The sequence below is a fragment of the Carlito syrichta genome, unplaced genomic scaffold, assembly GCF_000164805.1.
Source record: "Carlito syrichta isolate Samal-C Ts95f unplaced genomic scaffold, Tarsius_syrichta-2.0.1 Scaffold315401, whole genome shotgun sequence".
Classification (NCBI taxonomy): domain Eukaryota; kingdom Metazoa; phylum Chordata; class Mammalia; order Primates; family Tarsiidae; genus Carlito; species Carlito syrichta.
In genome coordinates this window covers 307,980-329,987 of record NW_007259497.1, presented here as the reverse complement: position 1 = coordinate 329,987, position 22,008 = coordinate 307,980, and the positions used below count along the sequence as shown (strand labels likewise).

General features: G+C 51.6%; 3 protein-coding genes across 3 annotated transcripts in view; 1 reads left to right on the top strand and 2 right to left on the bottom strand.

Annotated features, from left to right (window-relative positions):
- DNAJC17 (DnaJ heat shock protein family (Hsp40) member C17) overlaps positions 1–18,490 on the top strand; it is a 36,156-nt gene extending 17,666 nt beyond the window's left edge. Inside the window, exons 2-11 of the mRNA XM_008072728.1 lie at positions 7,078–7,147; positions 7,491–7,549; positions 7,773–7,860; positions 9,836–9,921; positions 10,165–10,261; positions 10,867–10,910; positions 11,360–11,437; positions 12,008–12,088; positions 12,580–12,690; positions 18,300–18,490. Coding sequence (XP_008070919.1) covers positions 7,078–7,147; positions 7,491–7,549; positions 7,773–7,860; positions 9,836–9,921; positions 10,165–10,261; positions 10,867–10,910; positions 11,360–11,437; positions 12,008–12,088; positions 12,580–12,690; positions 18,300–18,422 — 837 coding nt within the window. The 3' untranslated portion in view covers positions 18,423–18,490. The remainder of the gene's footprint in view (positions 1–7,077; positions 7,148–7,490; positions 7,550–7,772; positions 7,861–9,835; positions 9,922–10,164; positions 10,262–10,866; positions 10,911–11,359; positions 11,438–12,007; positions 12,089–12,579; positions 12,691–18,299) is intronic.
- CUNH15orf62 (chromosome unknown C15orf62 homolog) lies at positions 15,334–16,009 on the bottom strand. Its single transcript, XM_008072733.1, has one exon. It carries the CDS (start codon positions 15,859–15,861, stop codon positions 15,334–15,336), a length of 528 nt encoding a protein of 175 aa, XP_008070924.1. The 5' UTR covers positions 15,862–16,009.
- On the bottom strand, positions 18,476–20,560 carry GCHFR (GTP cyclohydrolase I feedback regulator). The gene is made up of 2 exons (XM_008072735.1): positions 20,256–20,560; positions 18,476–19,113 (listed from the first exon to the last, which is right to left on the bottom strand). The coding sequence occupies exons 1-2, from the start codon at positions 20,558–20,560 to the stop codon at positions 18,990–18,992; spliced, it is 429 nt and encodes a 142-aa protein (XP_008070926.1). The 3' UTR covers positions 18,476–18,989.
- Positions 20,561–22,008: the final 1,448 nt, after the last annotated feature.

Sequence of the window (22,008 nt, the reverse complement as noted above, 5' to 3'; positions counted from 1 at the left end):
CCTGACTTTTGTCTATTATGAATAATTATGTTAATGGACAGCAGTGTTTGTAAATGTTGTATGAATTTCTAAATAGTTCTTTAGAATAGACTCTCAGGCTGGGCTTGGTGGCTCAGCCTGTAATCCCAGCACTTTGGGAGGCCGAGGCAAAAGGATTGGCTGAGCCCATGGGTTCAAGACCCACCCGGGCAACTTGGCAAGACCTCGTCTCTACAATAAATCAAAAATTAGTCAGGCATGGTAGTGCACGCCTGTAGTTCCGGCTACTTGGAGGGCTGAGGCGGAAGGATCGCCGGAGCTCAGCGGGTCGAGGCTGTGGTGGCCGGGAGCGTGCCACTGCACTCCAGTCTGGGCGACAGAGTGAGACTCCAACTCAAAAAAAAAAAAGAATAGACTCTCAGATGAGGCCTTGCTAGGTCAAAGGGTCAAATTTTCAAAGCTTCCTGATATGTACTGCCAGATTGTGTTCCAGAATCCTTTTGTCAGTTTATATATTCACCACAATGCCAGCAATATGAAATACCATACTTTTTTTACTTGTTGTCAACAGATAGTTGAAAATGGCTTTTAATTTTTGTGTGTGAGGCTGGATGTTTTTCATGTTGTTTTTTATTTTTATTTTTTTTGAGTTGGAGTCTCACTCTGTCGCCCCGGCTGGAGTGCAGTGGCACACTCATGGCTACTTCAGGATCGACCTGCTGAACTCTGGTGATCCTTCACCTCAGTCTTCCAAGTAGCTGGAACTAAAGGCTCACGCTACCACGGCTGGCTAATATTTAAAAATTTATTGTAGAGACGAGATCTCGCCAAGTTCCCTGGGCTGGTCTTGACCCTGCAGCTCACAATCCACTCGCCTCAACTTCTCAAAGTGCTGGGATTACAGGCTGAGCCACCAAGCCTGGCTGTTTTTCATGTTATTAATCATTTTTATTCCCTTATGAGTTCTCTCTTCATGTTCCTTCTCCATTTTCTTATAGTTCCCCCCCCACCTTAGGATTCTGTATGAGTTCTTTATATATTGTGTTGTCTGTCATATTTCATGCAGATACTTCCCTCAGTTTTTAATGTCCCCTGTCTTTCAATTTTATCTATAATTTTTGACTTTGAGAAATTTAAAAAGTTTTCATAGTCAAATCCATTCACTATGTGTGTATGTATGTATGTGTGCATGTACATGTGTGTGATTTATTCCCTGGCTCTTATGCTTAGACATTTCTTCCCCTGGCCGGATGCGGTGGCTCACCTGTAATCCCAGCACTTTAAGAGGCCGAAGCAGGAAAATGACTTGAGCCCAGGAGTTTAAGACTAGCCTGGGCAACATAGTGAGACCTCATCTCTATTTAAAAAAAAAAAAAAAGAAGAATAAAAAAGATAAAGACATTTCTTCCCTATTCTGAAAGTAGATTAGTGGCATTATTTTCTTTCTTTAGTTTTTTTTTTTTTTTTTTTTAATGTTTGATCTATCTGGATGATCTATCTGGAATTATTTTGGTATGTGATTTAAGATGTAACTTTTTTTCCACTTAGTGTCATAAATTTTTTTTTTTTTTGAGTTGGCGTCTCACTCGGTCGCCCAGACTGGAGTGCAGTGGCTGCTCCCGGCCACCGCAGCCTCGCCTGCTGGGCTCCGGCGATCCTTCCACCTCAGCCTTCCGAGTAGCCGAAATGACAGGCATGCGCTACCACGCCCGGCCGATTTTTTGATTTATTGTAGAGATGAGGTCTCGCTGCCCAGGCGGGTCTCGAACCCGCGGGCTCAGGCAATCCACTTACCTCAGCCTCCCAAAGGTGCGGGATTACAGGCTGAGCCACCGAGCCCGGCTAGTGTCATAAATTTTAATAGTACCTTTTACCATATACTGAATTTTTATACTTATTACAGTTTGTCTTTTACATACAGACCTATGTTCCATTAATCTTGCTTTCTACTTTTGTGTTTTATGATACATTTCATAGCAGTCAAAGAACGCTGAAGTTAAAGCTGGTATTGAACTCCTGAGCTCAAGCCATTCTTCTGTCTTAACCTCCCAAAGTGCTGGGATTATAGGCATCAGCCCTCATTCCCTGCCTGTGTTCCCACTTTTTTTTTTTGAGTTGGAATCTCACTCTGTCGCCCAGACTGGAGTGCAGTGGCATGCTCCCGGCCACCGCAGCCTCGACCTGCTGGGCTCCAGTGATCCTTCCGCCTCAGCCTTCCAAGTAACTGGAACTACAGGCGCGCGCTACCACATCTGGCTAATTTTTTTATTTATTGTAGAGATGAGGTCTTGCCAAGTTGCCCAGGCAGGTTTCGAACCTGTGGGCTCAGGCAATCCATCACCTCAGCCTCTCAAAGCGCCAGATTACAGGCTGAGCCACCGAGCCCGGCTCCCACTCTTTTCTTTTTTTGAGTTGGATTCTCACTCTATATCCCAGGCAGGAGGGCAGTAGCTCACTCATGGCCACTGCAACCTCGACCTGCTGGGCTCAGGTAATCCTTCCTCCTCAGTCTTCCAAGTAGTTGGAACTATAGGCGTACGCCACCACGCCCGGCTAATATTTCTTGATTTATTGTAGAGATGAGGTCTCACCAAATCGCCCAGGCTGGTCTTGAACCTGTGGGCTCAGGCAATCCTCTCATCTTGGCCTCCCAAAGTGCTGGGATTATAGGCATGAGCCACTGCACCTGGCCTTGTGTTTCCATTTTTACAGACTACTCTTATTGCATCTCACACACTGCAATAGTAATTGATTGTTTTCGATGTCATCTTTGCTAAGCAGTATCCTTCCTTTCCAGTGTCTGATTTTTTTCCCCTATTCCTAGTTTCTAGGTCAGCCTCTGCATACCCTAGATGCTGCATCAGTGGACCCACAAGGTGGGGTAAATTCAGTGCTGCACTTGGATAACTCTTTTTCTGCCCTTAGATGTCCCTCCCTGGAATTGAGTACTAGCCTTATCCTGATTTTTTTGGACCTCACCTCTCTCCCTACTAATATCTAACCAGGACATGAGAGTGGTAATTTTTTCCTAGAAGATCTTAAAATACAAAATGTTCAGTCCCTTATACCTTTAAGAGGTGGTTTGGAAATTGAGGCACAGGCCAGACCTTGAGGGAACGGGGATCCAGGACACATCAAGTTGATTGGAGCAGTTATGTTTGGTTGTAAATGTTGGGAGTGTAGAAGGCCAGAGAGGTGAGGGTTAGGATAGGGTTCACCCAGATGGAGAGTGAGATTACCTTGGTATAGTTATACTAGTTGCATTAAATAAATCTGATGAGAATCTTATAGACATTTGTCAAAGGAACACATTCTGGAAAGAGAATTAACAAGGAAGGAAATTGATATGTAGATTAATTTTCCATTATTACATATATAATTAATTTTTTCAATTTGAACAATTTTTTTTCTATTTAAGTAAAAAAACAATTTGCTAATATAAAACATCCAAAATGAATTCTGAAACACAAAACAATATTTATTCAGAAAGCGAGACAAAAGGGGCATGGGGTGGTGGGACCGCCTTCATTTCCCCCCCCAATGAAGGAGGTCCCACCACCCAGTGCCCCTTTTGTCTCGCTTTCTTGCTGCTCCTTCTCACTCTTCTCTTTCCCTTCTAGTGCCCCCCTCAAATTCTCAAGAAAGGACTTGTGAACCACTTTAAAAGAGCCCCATGATGCAAAAGAAAAAAATCATCCACAAACTCCCTCCATCAGCAGGGCAGGCCTACTAATCCTAGTCATGATGAAGTTCACCCCAGGGCAGTGATGCAAGGTGAGGCCATAGACGCCCAGGGAGATAGGCCATCTTCCTGCCTCTTGATCTCACCCATCACAGAGAGAGGGTGGAGATGGGATCAGAGAGGTGGGGGTGAGAGGTCAGGAACAAAAAACCCCCAGCGGACTCCTACTGGTGTGTGCAGGTGCTCATATTTGCTGGAATGAACTTTGGAGGGCTAGGGATATGGGGAAAGAACATTAGCTTTTTAACTTTCGGAGTCGCTTGACTTATTGAAAAAAGCAAGTAAAGGGCCCTAAAATGTAAACAGTTTTTTTTTTTAGGAACTGGTATTTACTATCAAAGTCATATTAAACAATGTATAATAAAGGCTTAGTTTAAAATAAAAAGGAAATGAGGCTGGGGCACAGTAAAAGGAGGCAAAAGACAGCAAAAGGGAGAGGAAATGAATGATAAGGGATCGAAAAATAAAGGTGACATTACAAATGGAAGACCATCTGTAAGGCTAGTACCTCCCTTTCTAAATGTTATTTTTTTTTTCTGAGTTGGAGTCTCACTCTGTCACCCAGACTGGAGTGCAGTGGCCGCTCCCGGCCACCGCAGCCTCGACCTGCTGGGCTCCAGCGATCCTTCCGCCTCAGCCTTCCGAGTAGCCAGAATTACAGGCGTGCACTACCACGCCCGGCTAATTTTTTGATTTACTGTAGAGATGAGGTCGCGCCTGCCCAGGTGGGTCTCGAACCCGCGGGCTCAGGCAATCCACTCACCTCAGCCTCCCAAAGGCGCGGGATTACAGGCTGAGCCACCGAGCCCGGCTTATATGTTATTTTTTTAATCATGAAAACAGAGCTAGGGAGGGAGGGTTAGGGTGCGGAAGTCAGTCAGGTCAGGCGTGCATCAGTGTGTGATCTGGAAGGTGGGCGGGCAGGGAGGCACATGGACATTCACACCCTGGCTACTCCAGTCCTGTCCCAGGTGGGTCCTGCTGCCTCCCGCTTAGTCAGGAGAGCCAAACTGGGCTTGGGTTGCCCTGGCAAGTGAAGGAGTGGTGCTGGTTGTGGCCCAGCAGGTGGCAGCACTCCCCCAGGTGCTGCCTCGTGGAGGTTGGGGTTGAGTCAGGTACCTGCTGAGCAGGCCCTCCATGACAGACACTTGCTACCTACTTCTGAAGGTCCTTATTAAGCACACTTGGGCGTAGAAGCATCTCTTGGTTCCATCTGGGAAGCTTGGAAAGCCAGTCTGTTTAGCTGTTCTTCCAGGAGGTTTGGCCAGCAGGTGACACATACAGAGCAAAGGCCTTGGGAGGCAGGGGGCAGATTTGGGGGGTTTTGTATTCTGTCTTCACTTACAACAGCTATGTAGGTAACACACAAGGGAGAATCTTGGTAGCTGTGTTTATTTTTACAAAATAGTAAGTTCCCTGCATATGATCGAGTTTCATTCTAAGACCGTGTTTTTAAGTCTAATTTGTTCACAAGTCCAACAAAGTTAGCCTAGGTACCCAACTAACACAATTGGCTATATAGTACTGTACTGTAATAGGCTTATAACACTTTTCACACACATAATATATTTTAAAAATGAACAATACTATACAGCAAAGTACACAAAAGCACAACCACTTATAAAGGATGTACACACATGACAACATATGCCAGACATGTGAACTAACTTATGTGATTGGACATGTGGACACACATTAGCATCTTTGAAAGTTCACAACTTGAAGGTTTGTATGTAGGGGACTTACTGTATGAGAAATATTAGAGATTTTTTTTTTTTTGAATTGGAGTTTCACTCTGTCGCCAGGCTGGAGTGCAGTGACATACTCACAGCCACCTCAGCATTGACCTGCTGGGCTCTAGTGATCCTTCCACCTCAGCCTTCCAAGTAGCCAGAACTACAGGTGCACGCTACCACTCCTGGCTAATTTTTGATTTATTGTAGAGACGAGGTCTCGCCAAGTTTCCCAGGCTGGTCTCAAACCTCTGGGCTCAGGTAATCCACTCACCTCAGTCTCCCAAAGTGCTGAGCCACTGAGCCTGGCCTAGAGTTGTTTTTTTTTTTTAAATACAGAGAAATACAAAGATGAAAACTAACAGTGGACCATAACCTCCTCACTAAGATGAACCCTGTTGGTAATAAGAATGATAACAAAATAAGACCTGAGGTTTGAGCATTTTAATTGCAGAAAGGTAAAAAACAAGAAGTAAATTCTTCCTTCCCTTCCACTCTCATCTTCTCCAAAGGAAATCACTTTACATTTCTAATACTTGCCTTGAGAAAAATAAAATAAAATGACAACTGTACATTGCCTGAGAATCTATAACTGTTGATATTTCATTTATTTATTTGTTTGTTTAAACCCAAAGTGATCATATTATATGCACTGTTCTGAGCCTTACTTTTTTCACTGACTTTATCCTAAAGATCTTTGTGTTTCAGCACATGGAGACCTCGGTCTCCTGGTTGATAGAGATTTTGGTGGGTTCCAGTGGGGGGCTAGTAGAAACAAAGTTGCGGTAAGCATCCACGTATATTTATTTTGGCAAACTTTTACAAGTCCAAATTCCTAGAACTGGGTCAAAGGGAAAGTACATTTAAAATTTGATGGCTAAATTTTCCTCCAGATAGTTTGCTCCAGTTTACATGCCCACCAAGAATGCATAGAGAGTACTGCTTACAGTGGCTGTAGAGAGACCAGGATATTGTGCTCTTGCCTCTTCCAGGAGCCCTTTGACATCTGCAGTGGTTAGATGGAGCACTCAGCAGGAAGTAGGCCCTGCTCCTGGGCTGGGCGGCAGTGACTGGCTCCTTCCGTGGCCTTTGTCACCTCCATTGCAAATTTCTTTTTTTAGAATAGAAAAACAGGTTTATTGAGTATGCTGCAAGGGGGCAAGCAATAAGGGAGTGGTCCACCACAAAATTTCTATAGTGGCTGTGAAGTGGTAGCCAGCGGTCTCTCTTTTAGGTGGGTATGGGATTTCCCTTTTTGTTTTATTTATTTATTTGAATTGTAGTCTTACTCTGGCGACAGCCCAGGCTGGAATACAGTGGCATGCTCACGGCCACTGTAAGCTCCATCTGCTGTGCTCAGGTGATCCTTCCCCCTCAGCCTTCCAAGTAGCTGGAGCTACAGGCTAATATTTTGATTTGTTGTAGAGATGAGGCCTCACCAAGTTGCCCAGACTGGTCTCGAACCCCTGGGCTCAGGCAATCTTCTTGCCTCGACCTCCCAAAGTGTTGGGATTACAGATTTGAGCCACCACACCTAACTTTGCTTTTTGTTTTAGTAAGACTTTCCTGTTCGTCCCTGAGGAGAGAGAGGGAATAACCATATCTTCTGTCTGACTCTTCCAGGTGAAGAAGGCGTTTAGGCAGAAGGCCCTCTCCTGCCACCCAGACAAAAATCCAGATAATCCCAGAGCAGGTGAGACTCTCCTGAGGGTATGGGGAGAAAGAGACCCACTCACCTGGGCATTGTGTTTCCTGATCTAAGCTCTGCATGTGGATGCTGTGGAGTGTAGACACACATGGTCTGGCTCTGGGCACTGGGTCCCAGGGCTTCCCTTCACGTTAGGGGTATCTGGTCAGTTGCTCACCTCTCCTTGGGTATGGGATTTCCCTTTTTGTTTTATTGCTGGTCTGTCATCTGCTGATGTTGGTTTTTCTGCCATCCTGTGGCTTCTCTGAATTGTCTTTTTAAGGGGGCACAGCATCACCAAGTCTAATATTATTTTTCTTCTCCTTCTCTTTTTGATCCTTATGTTTAGCGGAACTCTTCCACCAGCTATCTCAGGCTTTGGAGGTGCTGACTGATGCTGCAGCCAGAGTAAGCACATCTTCCTTTATCTGAATTGTCCCCCGTGGTTAGAGACCACGGCTGACCTTCATCTCAGCCCTCTGCCCTCTGCCATGTGGCACAGTCCTTGCTGTCTAAGTCCTGGAGACCCAGTCACCAGGCTGCTGCCCTGATAGCTCTGGGGCTAGGACACAGGGACCAGGCAGATTGCTAAGGCTCTGTCCTCATTTTCTGTGTTTCTTTCTCCTGCCAGGCTGCGTATGACAAGGTCAGGAAAGTCAAGAAGCAGGCAGCAGAGAGGACCCAAAAACTTGATGACAGAAGGAAGAAAGTGAAACTTGGTAGGTAACATCATTGTGCTGGGTGGCCTGTGGTTTCTCTTGACCGTTTTCATTCATTTCCCTCACCTTTCTTCCTGAAGCTTTAGTTCCAGCTACTCAAAGCCTCTCGACTCAGGCTCTGGATAAAACTCTGTTCTATTTTTTTTTTTTTGAGTTGGAGTCTCACTCTGTCGCCCAGGCTGGAGTGCAGTGGCACACTCATGGCCACCCCAGTGTCGACCTGCTGGGCTCCAGCAATTCTTCTGCCTCAGCCTTCCAAGTAGCCAGAACTATAGGTGTGCGCTACCATGAATGGCTAATTTTTTATTTATTGTAGAGACGAGGTCTCCCCAGATTGTCCGGGCTGGTCTTGAACCCACGGGCTCAGGTAATCCACTTGCCTTGGCCTCCCAAAGTGCTGGGATTACAGGCTGAGCCACTGAGTCCAGCCCAAAACTCTGTTCTTAGAGGTTGGTTCCTGAAGACACTCAAGAATAATAGTGAGTAATTGTCTAAGCATTGTGGCAAATGCTATATTGACTCCTTCAGTTATCACAGCTATCCAAGGAGGTGATTACTAAACCAATTTTTTTAATAGACAAAGGAACTATGGTACCAAAAGTTTAAGAACTTATAGAAACTGGGATTTAAACTCATACAGTGTGAGTAAAATCAGTGCTTATATTCTTCACCATGCCCAGCTGGGTCTTTTGTTTGTTTGTTTGTTTTTTAGGTGATGGGGTTGTGCTCTGTCACCCAGGCTGGAATGCAGTGACCCGACCATAGTCCACTGCAACCTCAGACTCCTGGGCTCAAACAATCCTCCTGCTTTTGCCTCCGAGGTAGCTGGGACTATAAGCACTGCCACCTCACCCAGCTAATCTTTTAATATTTTTTGAGAGATAGAGTCTTGCTATGCTGCCCACTCTGATCTCAAACTTCTGGCCTCAAACAATCCTCCTGCCTTGCTTGGCCTCTGAGTAGCTGGGATTACAGGTGTGAGCCACCGTGTCTGGCCAGGTCTTTCTTTTTTTTTGAGTTGGAGTCTCACTCTGTCACCCAGACTGGAGTGCAGTGGCCACTCCCGGCCACTGCAGCCTTGACCTGCTGGGCTCCGGCGATCCTTCCACCTCAGCCTTCCAAGCAGCTGGAACTACAGGCGCGCGCTAGCACGCCTGGCTCATTTTGATTATTGAAAGAGGTCTCTAGAACATTTTCATTGGCCCAATAAGATTGGTCCAAGCATTCTTTACTCAAATTTTCTCCCTTTTTTCTTGCCTATTCAATATCCACATATTTTAATGTGTGCATGTACCATCCCAATGTATCCATTTTTGTATTTTAAAAAGGAGGTTCTAGGTGAGTAAAGTGCACAAACCACCCAGGCCTGAGAGAAGGGCTTCTCACTGCAGCTGGCCAGGCTTAGGGCCGCAAGCAAGTCCCAAAGGCTCTAGGACCCAGGGTGATGTCCTCACACAGTCTGCGCACCCCTGTAGGAGCCACTGTAGCCAGGTCCACAGTGAGGCTTGGTAAACGTGAGTTGAGCGAGGAGATAAAGGAGACAGGAAGAACTTAAGCTCAGTGGTAGTGAAGGAATCGGAGCCAAGGCAAGGCCCGAGTCAGGCTGTGGTGCCAAACCACAGGAACAGAGGCCAGCATCTCCACCCTCTGGCATTCCTGACATGGTCCCAGGTTGCTGACATAAGCACACACCTGTTCCCTGTTCACTGATTGGAGAGAACCAGCTTGGTCAGTGTGAGCTGCTTTAACTTTTCCAGACCCCTGGCCACTCCACTGGAGCCCACACTTCTTCTGTGCTGTGACTTTTCTCAATGGAAATTAACTTGGGAACAGTCATAGAGGGAGGAGGCAGAGTTACTGTGTGGTCTTATCTGGTCTTATCACAGTATGAGCCTGGGGGGAGGCAGCCAGAGCCGGGCAGGCCACATAGAACCTGCGTAGATCATCACTTGGGTCATTCAACCCTTGTGCCTAGACCTGGAGGCCCGAGAACGGCAGGCCCAGGCCCAGGGGAGTGAGGAGGAGGAAGAAAGCCGGACCACCAGGACACTAGAGCAAGAGGTGAGCATCCAGGCATGCTGCCCTGAGGGCCTTCTGTAAAAGGAGGAGGAGGATGGACCTGGGTGGCTGTCAGAGCTGGTGAGGGCATGCTCTTTCCACCTCTGTGGAAGCTGGGTCATTTATCCCACCCACAGGTTGCTGAGCCCTAGCTTGCAGGTGGAAGCTCCCAGGGACCTTTACAAGGTGAGCCAACCTGGAATTGGATCTGCACAGAATTATCACCCCCCACCTCCCGCTCTGCAGATCGAACGCCTACGAGAAGAGGGCTCCCGGCAACTGGAGGAACAGCAGAAGCTGATCAAGGAGCAGATACGCCAAGAACGTGACCAGAGGTTGAGAGGTTAGGGTCTGTCACACCCGCCTATCTCCTCCTCCAAGGCAGCTCCAGATTGCTAGAGTAGCCACACTGGCTGCTTAGTGGAGTTGTTGTGGAGGCTTTCACCTGCTAGAACCCTGGGGCACCCTGTGGCAGCCCACTCTGACACATGCCACTTGCCCCTTCTTCCTACCTCTCCTGGGCCTATTTGCTTTTTACTCTGCCTGAGATCTCCTGATCACATTTGTCTTAGTCTCAGGCAGAGGTGGCTCTATTTTAGAGCAGATCACCAGGGGGAAGGACCCTGGGATACTTTATTCAGTAGAACTACATGGTCATTATCTCTGCCTCCTGCCCCCAAAAGGTGCTCCTAGCTTCTCATTTGGAGAGTGCTAACAGGTGGCCTTCAGGAGGTAACTGGGCAGACCACTCCTGGGGTGACAGCTTCTCTGAGGATGGGAGTGGCATTGCATCTACTTTCCCCACTGGGCCCTCACCAGGGCAGGGCAAATATTGCCCTTGGTCAGGAGTGACCTCTTCTAGGTCCTTCTGGCTCTGGGCTGCATCTCCTTTGGGAGAACTTCTGATTCCCTCATATTCTACATTTCTTCTTTTCCCAATATTTCCAGGAAAGTCAGAAAATACTGAAGGCAAAGGAACCCCCAAGCTGAAGGTAAGCTTGGACAGGATCTGTGGGTCACATCGCACTCACACCACCTTCTCTCAGCAAGAACAGATGCTTCCTATGGCTCAAGGAGTTTGGCAGAGACTCTGAGTCTCTAAGTGGAGTCAGCACCACTACCATACCCTTTCTGTCTCCAGCTGCCTAGAGACCAGGACTACTGCTCAAAGCTTGCCACAAAAGGCTGCTCTGAGCCTTGACAATCGCAGAGCAGGGCATCCCCCAGAAGCCCTTTCAGGAGAGTATCTTCTAGGGCTGGAAACATCCCTGGGGTAAGCAGGCCACCTGCCTGTCAGTTGCCAAGGGGAAAATATGTTTTTGGTGTTGCTCCCTAGATTGCAGGTGCTTTGGAGACTTGGCTTTTGTGCTCAGACCCTAAGCTCAGTTGTGGGAGGTTCTGTTTAGCCAAGGGTAGGTGTTTCATGATGCTGTCTTTTCAGCTAAAATGGAAGTGCAGGAAGGAGGATGAGTCAAAGGGCGGCTACTCCAAAGATGTCCTCCTGCGGCTTTTGCAAAAGGTGTGCCCTGTTGATTTTCTCTCTTTCCTGTCATTTCATTCCACATCTCAGCCCACAGACCAGGACTCTCTAAGCCTGAACTTCCCTTAACATTTCCACCTGCGTTTTTTTTTTTTTCCTGTCTCATAGACCATAGGATGACCTGGAGACTTCTCCCCAGGTCACTGTCCTCCTTTTACTTGTGTTGCCATGTGCCCTCTCCAGCCTGGTCTCTCCTTCACTGCCTGGGTCTAGACCTTACCATCCTTGGAAGCAAAGGGCGTGGTTGAGTGCATGAGAGAGAGGAGGTGGGTGTCTGGCACGAAAGCTTCATCCTCTTCACCACCTTCAATCAGCTGAAGCAGCTGTGTGATGATACCAGTCCTTTGCTCATCTCTCCTTTGCTGTCCTGCATTCCTGCAAACAAACTTCTTTCTTTCCCATCCCTGATCTCACTTCTGTGGAATCCTCGAAATAAGAAGTTATTCCCCAGCTGAAAATGCCATGGGCCCAGGCAGCTTGTTTCTCTGGCACAAGCTAGGCTATTCTGAAGGCTGAGCTACACTTACTGGGACCTTTATGTCCCCACAGTATGGTGAGGTTCTTAACCTGGTGCTTTCCAGTAAGAAGGCAGGCACTGCCGTGGTGGAGTTTGCAACTGTCAAGGCTGCGGTGAGTACTGCATGAGGCTTGGGGGCCACTGGTGACCCTGTCAGTCTAGGGCAGGGACCTGATTCTGTGGGCCTTCTGAGTCAGATGATCCACACGCCCAGGGGATCTCTGGGCCAGCTCAGAGACCAGGCTCCCTGCATAGGCCCGACTCCTGGGAAAAGAAGCTCTGCATAGGGATGAGGGGGAATGCAGGCTGATGCTTAGTTCCCTGCTGGCTTCTCACCCCCTCCACCCTGCACCCCTTGAGTTTGTGAGCCCCGGTATTGCCCTACTGCCCTTCGTGGTCCTTTGTTCCCCTAAATCAGAAGGCGCATCCCACCACTCTCCCACAGGAAAGGTTGAGACTTTAATGCCCCATTGTTTGAAGGCTGCTGAGGTTGCCCAGCTCTGCTCAGAGGACACGAACGCTGGTTCTGTTCTTTCTATGGGGTAGAGAACTCTTTATAGCTGATGTGACGGATGGGGCCAGGACTGGATGTGTGTTTTTGCAGGAGCTGGCTGTCCAGAATGAAGCTGGTCTGGTTGATAACCCTTTGAAGATTTCCTGGCTGGAGGGACAGCCCCAGGGCACGGGGGACCCCAGGCACCCAGGACTGTCAAAGGTAAGGGGCCAGGTCTCACCCCGATGGGTCTGCCCAGGACTTGGGGGAGCTTTTCCTATTTGGGCTCCTCTTAAGCCCCTTCCTTCCTAATTCAGGTCGTTGGGCATCAAGTGAGATTGGCAGGAGGGGCAGGAGTATGATCTCATGTTGACTCCTTGTTCTCTCTGAGGGCCAGAGGGACCCCAGCCTACATAGTATTAGTCCTTATGTTCCCTCCATAGCTGTCTTCCAGTGGAACTGTCAGCCTTACCAAAGGGAAGTTCTGGGCCTGTAGGTTGCTTGCCTGTGGTGTGAATCATTTGCAGCTTAGGTGACCCTGTGCCATAGGGAAGGGGCAGGTGACCGGGGTCCCTTCCGACCTCTTGTTTCCCAGATGTGTCTCTAGTTGCCCTAGCCAGGGCCCGACTGTCAAGAGGCATTGTCTCCTCCTTAGAAATCACACTGGCCACCCTGCTGACCCTGAGGTGCTGCCTGCCTAGAGTTTGGGAGCCCCGCTTGTGGTGCAGTGTAGACCTTCCAGCTGCTGCTAACCCAATGCTAGCTCTTTGTTCTCACAGCTCCATGATGGCTGTTTCTCCCCCAAGCCCCACCAAGGCCCTGGTGTTTTCTGGCCTGGAAGCAGAGGCTGGGGCTGCTGGGCTCCTGGCCACACCTGCCACCACCTGCCCCCACCTTGGTGGGACAGACTGCTTTGGGAGCAAGAACTAGCAACCTGGCTTCCGTCTTGTCTGCAGGGGCCTCGGGCCTACCTGGTGTGTCTGCAGCCCCTCAGGCTGGCAGGAGGCTGCTCTCCTACCTGCGCCTCCACCTGGCTGGAGGGACTGGAAGGAAGCTTTCTACAGGACCCTGAATGGAGGGGAACATGGACTGGTGTGCGCTTAACTCAGGACCCTGCTTTAGAGACCTTATCCCCCACCCTGACAAGTCCCAGGATTTCACAGCCCTAGATAATACTCCACAGGTTGTGTTAGAAATAATTTTATTCATTCTCTCCTGCATCTACAGAGGAGCTTTTCAGCTTAGCACCTGCACACAGAGGAGGAAAGAGGGAAGCTACTGATTTGGGTTGTGGAGGGCTGTATGTGTTGAAGTTTCCCTCTCCCCCTCTGCCACTCTTGGAGACGTCTAAGAGGCTGTCACTATGTGGCCTAGGGAGCATTGTTGGACTCTAGTTTCACATCTTCTGACCAGGCCATGGAGCAGGGCAGTGGCACAACCTGTGGCCTTGACCTGGTGGGCTTGGGCTGGTTGGCAGGCCTGTTGTCAGAGGGTTCGGGCAGGCAGAGCTCCCCCGTCCTGGGGAAGGTTCTGGAGGCCAGCTGTGCCTCTTTTTTTTAGGTTGAAAGTTATGGATAATTTAGAAAGTAAATTAGAGAGAGAGAAAAAGTGAGAGAGGGAGGAGAGGGGAGAAAGAGAGGAAGAGAGGAGAGAGAGAGGGAGATAGGGGAGGGAGGAGAGAGAGAGGAGATTCACCTCCCCAAGGTAGGAGAGGGGGCCAAAGCTTAGGAAACACAGTGGTGGCACATGGTCGGCTGGGCATGGTGGCTCAAGCCTATAATCCCAGCACTTTGGGAAGCCAAGGTGAGAGGATTGCCTGAGCCCATGGGTTTGAGACTAGCCTGGGCAACATGGTGAGACCTTGTCTCTACCGTTAAAAAAAAAAAAATTAGCCAGGCGTGGTAGCATGCACCTGTAATTCCAGCTATTTGGAAGGCTGAGGTAGAAGGATTATCTGAGCTCAGCAGGTCGAGGCTGCGATGGCCAGGAGCATGCCACTCCACCCTGGGAGACGGAGTGAGACTCCAACTCAAAAAAAAAAAGAGCACATGGCCACACCATAGCTTAGCAAGGCAATGACCCAGCTGTGCCTCTTTACCATTTAGTACCCATCCCCTGATCCAGTCCTCCTCTCCTAGGCTGAAGAGCTACCATTTTGCTGCATGTGTCCCCCTTCCCTCATGCCGCTGATGGCTCCAGGCTATGCTGTCCAGTAGAACTTTATCCAGTGATGGTCATATCCATCCTGCACTGTCCAGCATGGCAGCCATTAATCATGTGTGGCTCCTGCACATTTGAGATGTGGCTATGGTGACTGAGGAACTGAATTTTTCATTTCTGTTCATTTCCATTTAAACAGCCTCATATAGTCAGTGCCCACCAGATTGGACAGGATCAAGCCTGTCTCCCCTCTTCCCAGGTCTCCCCATTTTCATATTCAGCCTGGGTTGGGCCATTTTTGCCCAGGCTTGTCCTGTGACCTTTCTCTGTTGATGGTGGCTGGGGAACTTGAGCAGGGCACTTGTCTTCTGCACAGTCTGTGTCCTTTGTGCTCCTAACTCACCCCTAGGCCAACCTCTAGCTCTGCTGGCCTCTAGCCTGGTTCCTGTGGTTGCAGGGCATGGCCTTCTTCCCTGGCCTAGCCAGCTTCCTTTAGGGCTCCTGCCAGGAAGTGTCCCCACCATTTCCCCTTGCCTCTGTCCCTCCACTCTGGAGTGACTTAGAAGACTGTGCAGGACCCAGAGGGCAGGCAGAGCCCTGGATTCCGATTCCTGCCCTTCCCTTAATTCACGGCTCTCCCCTCCTTCCCTAGTTCCCTAGGATCCAGCTCTTCCAGTCACCCCAGCTCTGCCCACCCTCACCCATTCAGAATTTGGGCTCGCTGGGAAATTGTTCCCTCAGCATCTGTAGTACTTCCTCAAGAAGTGAAACACCCAGGTCCACTTTGAAGGAGAAGAAGGGGTCACTGAGGTCCGGAGCAGGTGTCTTCTGGAAGGGGGGAGTGTCCACAAGGTCCTCCTCTGAGTACTGGTGGAGGGCACCTGCCAGGGAGAGTGCCGTTGGCAGGGTGGCTGAGTAGGCTGCAGTGTAGGCGTTGGGGGGCTCCAGGATGTTGGGGCAGCTGGAGCTCTCTCGGTAGAGGCGCGGGGGCTTGGGTGGAGCCAACAGGGTGGCCCGGGGCTGCTCGTCTCCCCACAGTGGCAGGCGCCGGCCATCTGGCCTCCCTTGCAGCTCCCGGATGACCTCCCGATTGCTGTACTCCTCGTGGTCACCACCGGCCGTGCTGGCCTGGCTAAGCACACTGCCCTGCCTCTGGAGTCGCCGCGGCCGCCCCAGGCTCAGCCGCTTGAAGAAGGAGGCGTTACGGAAGGAGCCTTTCCGCCAGGTCTCCATGGGGCCCAGGGGAGCCAGCAGACGGGCGTTCAAGAGAAGCAGTGAGCATGTGGGCCCTGCTGGAGCAGTGAATGCCAAGAATCAGGGAGACATCCTCAGTGGGCTAGAAGCAGAGGCCTTGGGGTTTCTGCTCCACGCAGACCTGTGGTTGGTAAGGTGAGGTCCTGCGAAGATGGCATTTTTGGGGGGTCCAGGAGAGCAGAGAGCTAGGAATTCCTGGTGACAAGTTTCCCACAGGGACAGGAGTGGCCTAGTTACTTGATAGGGCAGTGGAAAAAACCCCAAGAGGAAGAAGCAGCACTTACTGAAGCCCGGAGTGAGGGCAGCCCGGTGGAGGCAGAGATGGATCCTCTGGGACTGTGTTCTCCTTCCAGGCAGGTGGCAGATGGGCCTGAGCTCGCCCTCTCTATCACTCTCCTGGTCCCTGCGCCGACTCTAGGGCAGTGTGGGGCTGTGCCCTCCCTCTCTGCCAGCAGCTCCCGGACTCTGATTAGTAGCTTGGCTGTTTGTGGCAGCGTATGGCTGAGATGTTTATGTCTTCAGCTGACTCAGTCAGGTGGGAAGCCAGGTTTCATGCTCTTAGGTAATTGCAGCATCCGCATGCAGGGACTGGGGCAGTTGTGACCAACACCCCAGGGCAGTGGGGAGCTTAAGATTCCTCTGGAGACTCATCTGGGGGCAGCCCTGCTGTATGTGTCACCACACGGCTTCCTTACCACCTCCCCACCATCCTGGGCCCCAGCAAGCATGCCTGGCTGCTCAGCCCAGAGTCTGGGTGGGAGGAGCTCAGGGAGGGTAGGAGTTAATTGAAAGGCAGGCGTGTGGAACCATTGTTGGGGAAGGAAGAGACCTGTCGCTGGTGTGGATGACTCAGCTGGGGCCTGGTGACAGGCCCTCAGTGGCAGAGTCTGCAGGAGTCGGGGAAGGAGGCAGAGGTGGTAACGGGGAACAGCCCCATACCTGTGAAGGGCTCGGCTCCTCCCAGGGCTGGGCTGGCAGCAGGCCGAGGGTGATGCCACGTTTTCTTGGCAGAGCCGCATTGGGGGGGTGCGGGGGTTGGAGGGGGAACTGTTCTCCCCTTGGCCTGACGTCCGGTCTGGCTGCCCAGTTTCCTTGTCCTCGCACAGTTTACCCAGATGGCCTCCAGGCAGGAGGAGAGCAGTTGAGGGCTGGGATCCTGCTGCCTCCTACCTGGCTGTGCTCCTCTGAGTCCCTCTTCTGGGGAGGGGGCTGGGCCACAGGGGGCCACCACAAATTGTCAGCCCTACTTGGGCCAAGCCTAGCAGGTAGACCTGGCTGGGGGAGAGGAGGGGTGGAGCTGTCGGGAGGAGCCAGAATCCAGGCTGAGTAACACTTCCTGTTTCTGTACACCCCTCACTCCAAACCAGTTGGCCGGGGCCTCGCACCTCGCCCCCAGCCACTCCCTTTTTATTCCCTGGTCACTGACCACCACATTTTCCTCCTGGCTTGTTCCGTGAGAGCGTTCCAGCATGGTGTACCGCGGAAAGGCCCCTGCATCTTGCAACCCCTGGCCTGGCTCACTCAGCTGGGCTTCACACTTCTCTAAGAAGCTGTTGGGACCACATGATCATACAGCTTCAGCAGCACTGAGGGAGGAAGTGACTTAATTCCCACTGCAAACCTTATCAGGGCATGAAGTGGGTAGCTCAGGGTGCCTTTGTAGAGCTCTTCTCCGCCCCAAAGCCTTAGCCCATTGCAAGGGTTGTTTATTATTCTTTTGATTATTAAAATATTGCACTCCTTAATCCCCCGCACTGGGCTGGCAACATCATAAAAGCTTTGAGCCACGGGCCCTGCCCTCCACCAGGAGCCCTGGTGTATATTTTTAGGAGGCAAGCAGCCTCGAGCCCGAGGGTGGGGCTGTCTGGGGCTGCAAGGAGGGTAGGGCTCCTTCTGCAGCCTCAGCAGGAGCCCGACCACAGGGAGGTGGAGCAGCCAGGAGGGGGCAGTGCTAGCTAGCGTCTAGGCCCAGCAGAGCCAGCGCATCCCTGCGTCTCAGACAACTCCCTGTCCATGGAAACCTGTGAGAGCAGAAGCCTGGGGTGGGGTGGAGGGAAGGCGTATTAGGTAAAGGGCTGACAGGAAATGAAGGGAGCCAGGGCCTGGCCAGAGCACGGGGAAGGGATTCCCACAGAGCAGATGAGCCAGAGGTGCTGGGATGGAAGGGCCTGGGTAAGGGAGGGGGTTGAGACAGCCGGCTGGGAGAAGCCAGCCTGGAGGCCAGAGGCGGGCGGGCTCTGGAGGAACATGGAGAGTCCGGGTTCCAGAAGGAAGTTCCCGGCCCTTTCCCTCCCTCTGCCCTCCTCCCTCCCTGCCTGCTAGACTGCAGCTCTGCCTAGGCCCTGTCCCGCGTCTGGAGTGTGTGCGGCTGTGCCCTGCCGCCCCTGACCCCTCGCTGTCCCCTGTCTGTTCCCCAGGGTTCAGTGCTGTCGGAGAGGGACTATGAGAGCCTGGTCATGATGCGCATGCGACAGGCCGCCGAGCGGCAACAGCTCATCGCCCAGATGCAGCAGGAAGACAAACAGGGGCAGCCCCCATAGCCCCAGCGCCTGCCCTCCCAGCCCAGCCCTTTTCTTAAACATGACCAATAAACTTTTTTTAAAGAGTCTACCTTTATTTGATCCATAGGTTTAGGGTGCTGGGCTCTGCGCAGAGGGCTCCACCCAGGCCTGGGCACCCTGTCTGGGAGGGGGCAAACCCCCAGGGAAGTGCTCCATGGAGGGAGCATCCATGCCTGAGCAGAGGAGCAGCTACTCATCACAGCCCTTCATGCGCTTGGACTAGCTACGCAGGGGCCTCCCACCCTCCACGCCAGGTCCTGGGGCCATTCTCCCTTGGGGTGCTCAGCTCTGGGCCAGGGGCAGCCTGCCCACGCATCACGGCCTCCTCGGAGGCCCTCAGGTCAGGCCTGAAGCAGGAGGGCAGTTGGGAGCGCCAGGGCCAGAAGCAGGTTTCAGAGAAGGCCCATCACTGCCCGCTGGGGCTGGGCTGAGGGCAGTGACGATCTGGGAAGACAGGGCAGTCGGTGAGGCAGGGACTTGGGGGTCGGGGCCCATGGCAGCCCCTCCAGAGGAGGGGTGCTCCAGGGACAAATCAGTGTGAGAGGGTCACTCCTTGTGCAGGCACCACACCAGCGTCTGGCCCACCCCTGTCATGCTCAAGACACGGAAGCCCCTGCGTTCCAGCTTGTCCAGGACTATGCGTGGAGGGTCATTGACGTAGTACTCACAACTGCAAAGAGACAGGGTGGGTGACGTGAGAAGCAGCACACAGAGGAAGCTCCCCAGATAGAGCTAGTCCTGCTGGAGGGAGGCCTGGTCAGGAACTCAGGTGCTTCCTGGGTACCAGGGTGGGTGCTCACTCCCTGCCCCGCCCCGGCTAAGCACCCCACATGAGTTATCTCATGTATTCTTCCCAGTGACCTGGTGCTGGTACCAGGATTGATCCTATGTGGCTGTGAAAACACGAAGAGGGGTGACGTGGGATTCGCAATGTCATACAGATGCTAGACCTGGCATTCCTAAGACAAGAGCCATGCCTGCTCTGAGCACTCCTCTGTCCAGGATGTGCAGCCTGTTCTCCCTGGGCTCGCTCCTCACCAGGCCTCCAGCCCTCTCGCTACCCTGTCTGTCCTGGCCCTTGCTTCTGCATGCCACTCCCTGGCAGGAGAATGCATGGTTCTCCTTTCAGGTTTAGTTGATGCTGAGGGGTCATTAAGCAGATAAAGGGCTCAAGCCCCAAGCCAAAGGGAGGGAATGGCTTCTGGCCCCCAACTTTGACCCGAGGGGCTGGGATCAGCTCACTTTCTTTCCCAATTTTCAACTGGGTCTCACTCTGGCACCTCTATCAGGTGTCCGGAGCCTGTATTGCCAGGATTCTTCCTGCCTGCAGGGTAGGAAGGGGCAACAGAGCAGAAAAGGAAGCAGTGGTCACACTTTAGACGTGAAGCCGCTGTGAAAGACGCCAAGAGAAGTGGCTACATCCCTGGGCAACGGCTGAGCTGGAAGCAGGACCCAGGCTCCCTGTTTCTAGTGCTCAGCCTTGTTACTCAGCCACATCGTTAAGACAGAAACATTTCTCATTGTGCATTGCTTGATGGGGTCCAGCTAACAGATGAGAGGGCCGGCAAGGAACTTATATGAAGGCCTAGGCCCAGGGACACACTCTCTCCTGGGGTTCCGCTAAGGATGAGAAAGCTTTCAGAGCAAGCCCCAGGGGCTTCCAGAAGGCATCAGAGGAGACCAGCCCTACAGAAGACAGGACCCCAGATGCATGCAGGGGCTCTGAGGCTGAGTACTGTTCCTGTGCTTGGTGGCTGTGTCAAGGGAACAGGGGCTGGCAGGGAGAAGACACTGAGGGATGCCACTACTTACAAGTTGTTTCCCAGGACACTTCTCTTTGAGGCCCCCAGATGCTGCATCAGCTCTGGATCCGAATGCTCATCGCCCACCATGGTGGGGCCCACCTCCTGCAAGGTAAGCCGCAGTGGCTGCTTGGCTGGCTGCCTGGTGGAGGTGGAGGGTCTTGCCTCTCCTCCCTCTCCTGCCTGCTGGTTCTGAGTGAGCTTCCCATAAGGGCCAGAGGGGATGGTGGGAACGCTTGGGAGCTGAGCACAAGCTGGGAGGGAGCAGAGCCCACAGCAGCTTGAGCAGAGCACAAGCTGGTCAGAAGGAGCCATGTGGGGCCTCCCTAGCCCCAAAAGCTGAGCTGGGCCTTGCATGACTACTGGGAGCCAGAGAGGAAGAGAAAACATATGTCCACACAGAACTTGTACACAAATGTTCATAGCAACATTGTTCACAGTAGCCAAAAGGTAGAAACAACCCCAAATGTTTGTCAACTGATAAGTGGATAAACAAAATGTGGTATAGCCACGCAATGGAATCTGATTTGGCAATAAAAAGGAAGTCACGATACATGCTACAATATGGATGGACCTTGAGGAGGATGTAAGTGAGCAAAGCCAGTCCCAGAAGCCCTCATCACCTAGAGGCAAGGAGCTCGTGGGAAATGAGGAGTGACTGCCAGTGGGTACGGGGTTTCTTTTGGGGATGTTAGAGATGTTCTAAAATTGATTATGGTGATGGTTGCACGACTCCAAATCTGCTAAAAACATTGATTTGCACACTCAAAATGGGTGAATTTATGGTTATGTGTATTGCATAGCAATAATGCTGTAATTTTTAAAAAAAGAATCACCCGGGAAGGACATCTCCAAATACAGATTCTCAAGACCCAGGAACAGTTTTGACAAGTCTGGGAAGAGGCCTAGGAATCCGCATTTTAACAACGCACAGTGACTGGTTCTCAAACCACTGCCCTAGGGCACTGCAAGCCCTCTCCTGTCACACAGGTAACCCATCTGTCATTCCTTCAGCTCAAGGGAGCTGTGTACTCTGCTGGATCACTGTCCGTGGGGGATGGGGAAGGGGGAGAGAAGAACCCGGCTGCCCCAGTCATATCTTTTTTTTTTTTTTTGAGTTGGAGTCTCACTCTGTCGCCCAGACTGGAGTGCAGTGGCCGCTTCCGGCCACCGCAGCCTCGACCTGCTGGGCTCCGGCGATCCTTCCGCCTCAGCCTTCCGAGTAGCTGGAACTACAAAGGTATGCCACCACGCCTGGCTAGTTTTTGTGATTTACTGTAGTTGCCCAGGCTGGTCTCGAACTCCTGGGCTCAGACATTCCACTCGCCTCAGCCTCCCGAAGTGCTGGGATTACAGGCTGAGCCACTGCGCCCGGTTCATATCATTCTTAGCCTAAACGGGGACTCGAGGCCACCAGAACCTTCCTTTGACAGATAAGGAAACTAACTCCAGAAAAAAGCACATCGCGTGTGATTCCTGGATGGTGTTTCTACCTCTAATCGCACTGCCCCACCTCTCCTTCCTTGCCGAGCCGGGAGCTCCTTCTTCTCTTCCTTTCCTAAAGCCACCTGAGGGTGCCAGCTGGTGGCTGTGCACGGGTTAGAGTCTTGGGACGGGGTTTCGGCGCCTTGGCATGTCCTTTTCTCTTCCAAACCTCTTTCGCTCAGGCGATTCCACTTTTTCCCCTGCGGGTGGATCCGGCAGGGCACTGGGTGCCGCACGTGTGAGGCCGGGGCTCCCTAGGCCCTCCCGCGGACCGGGAG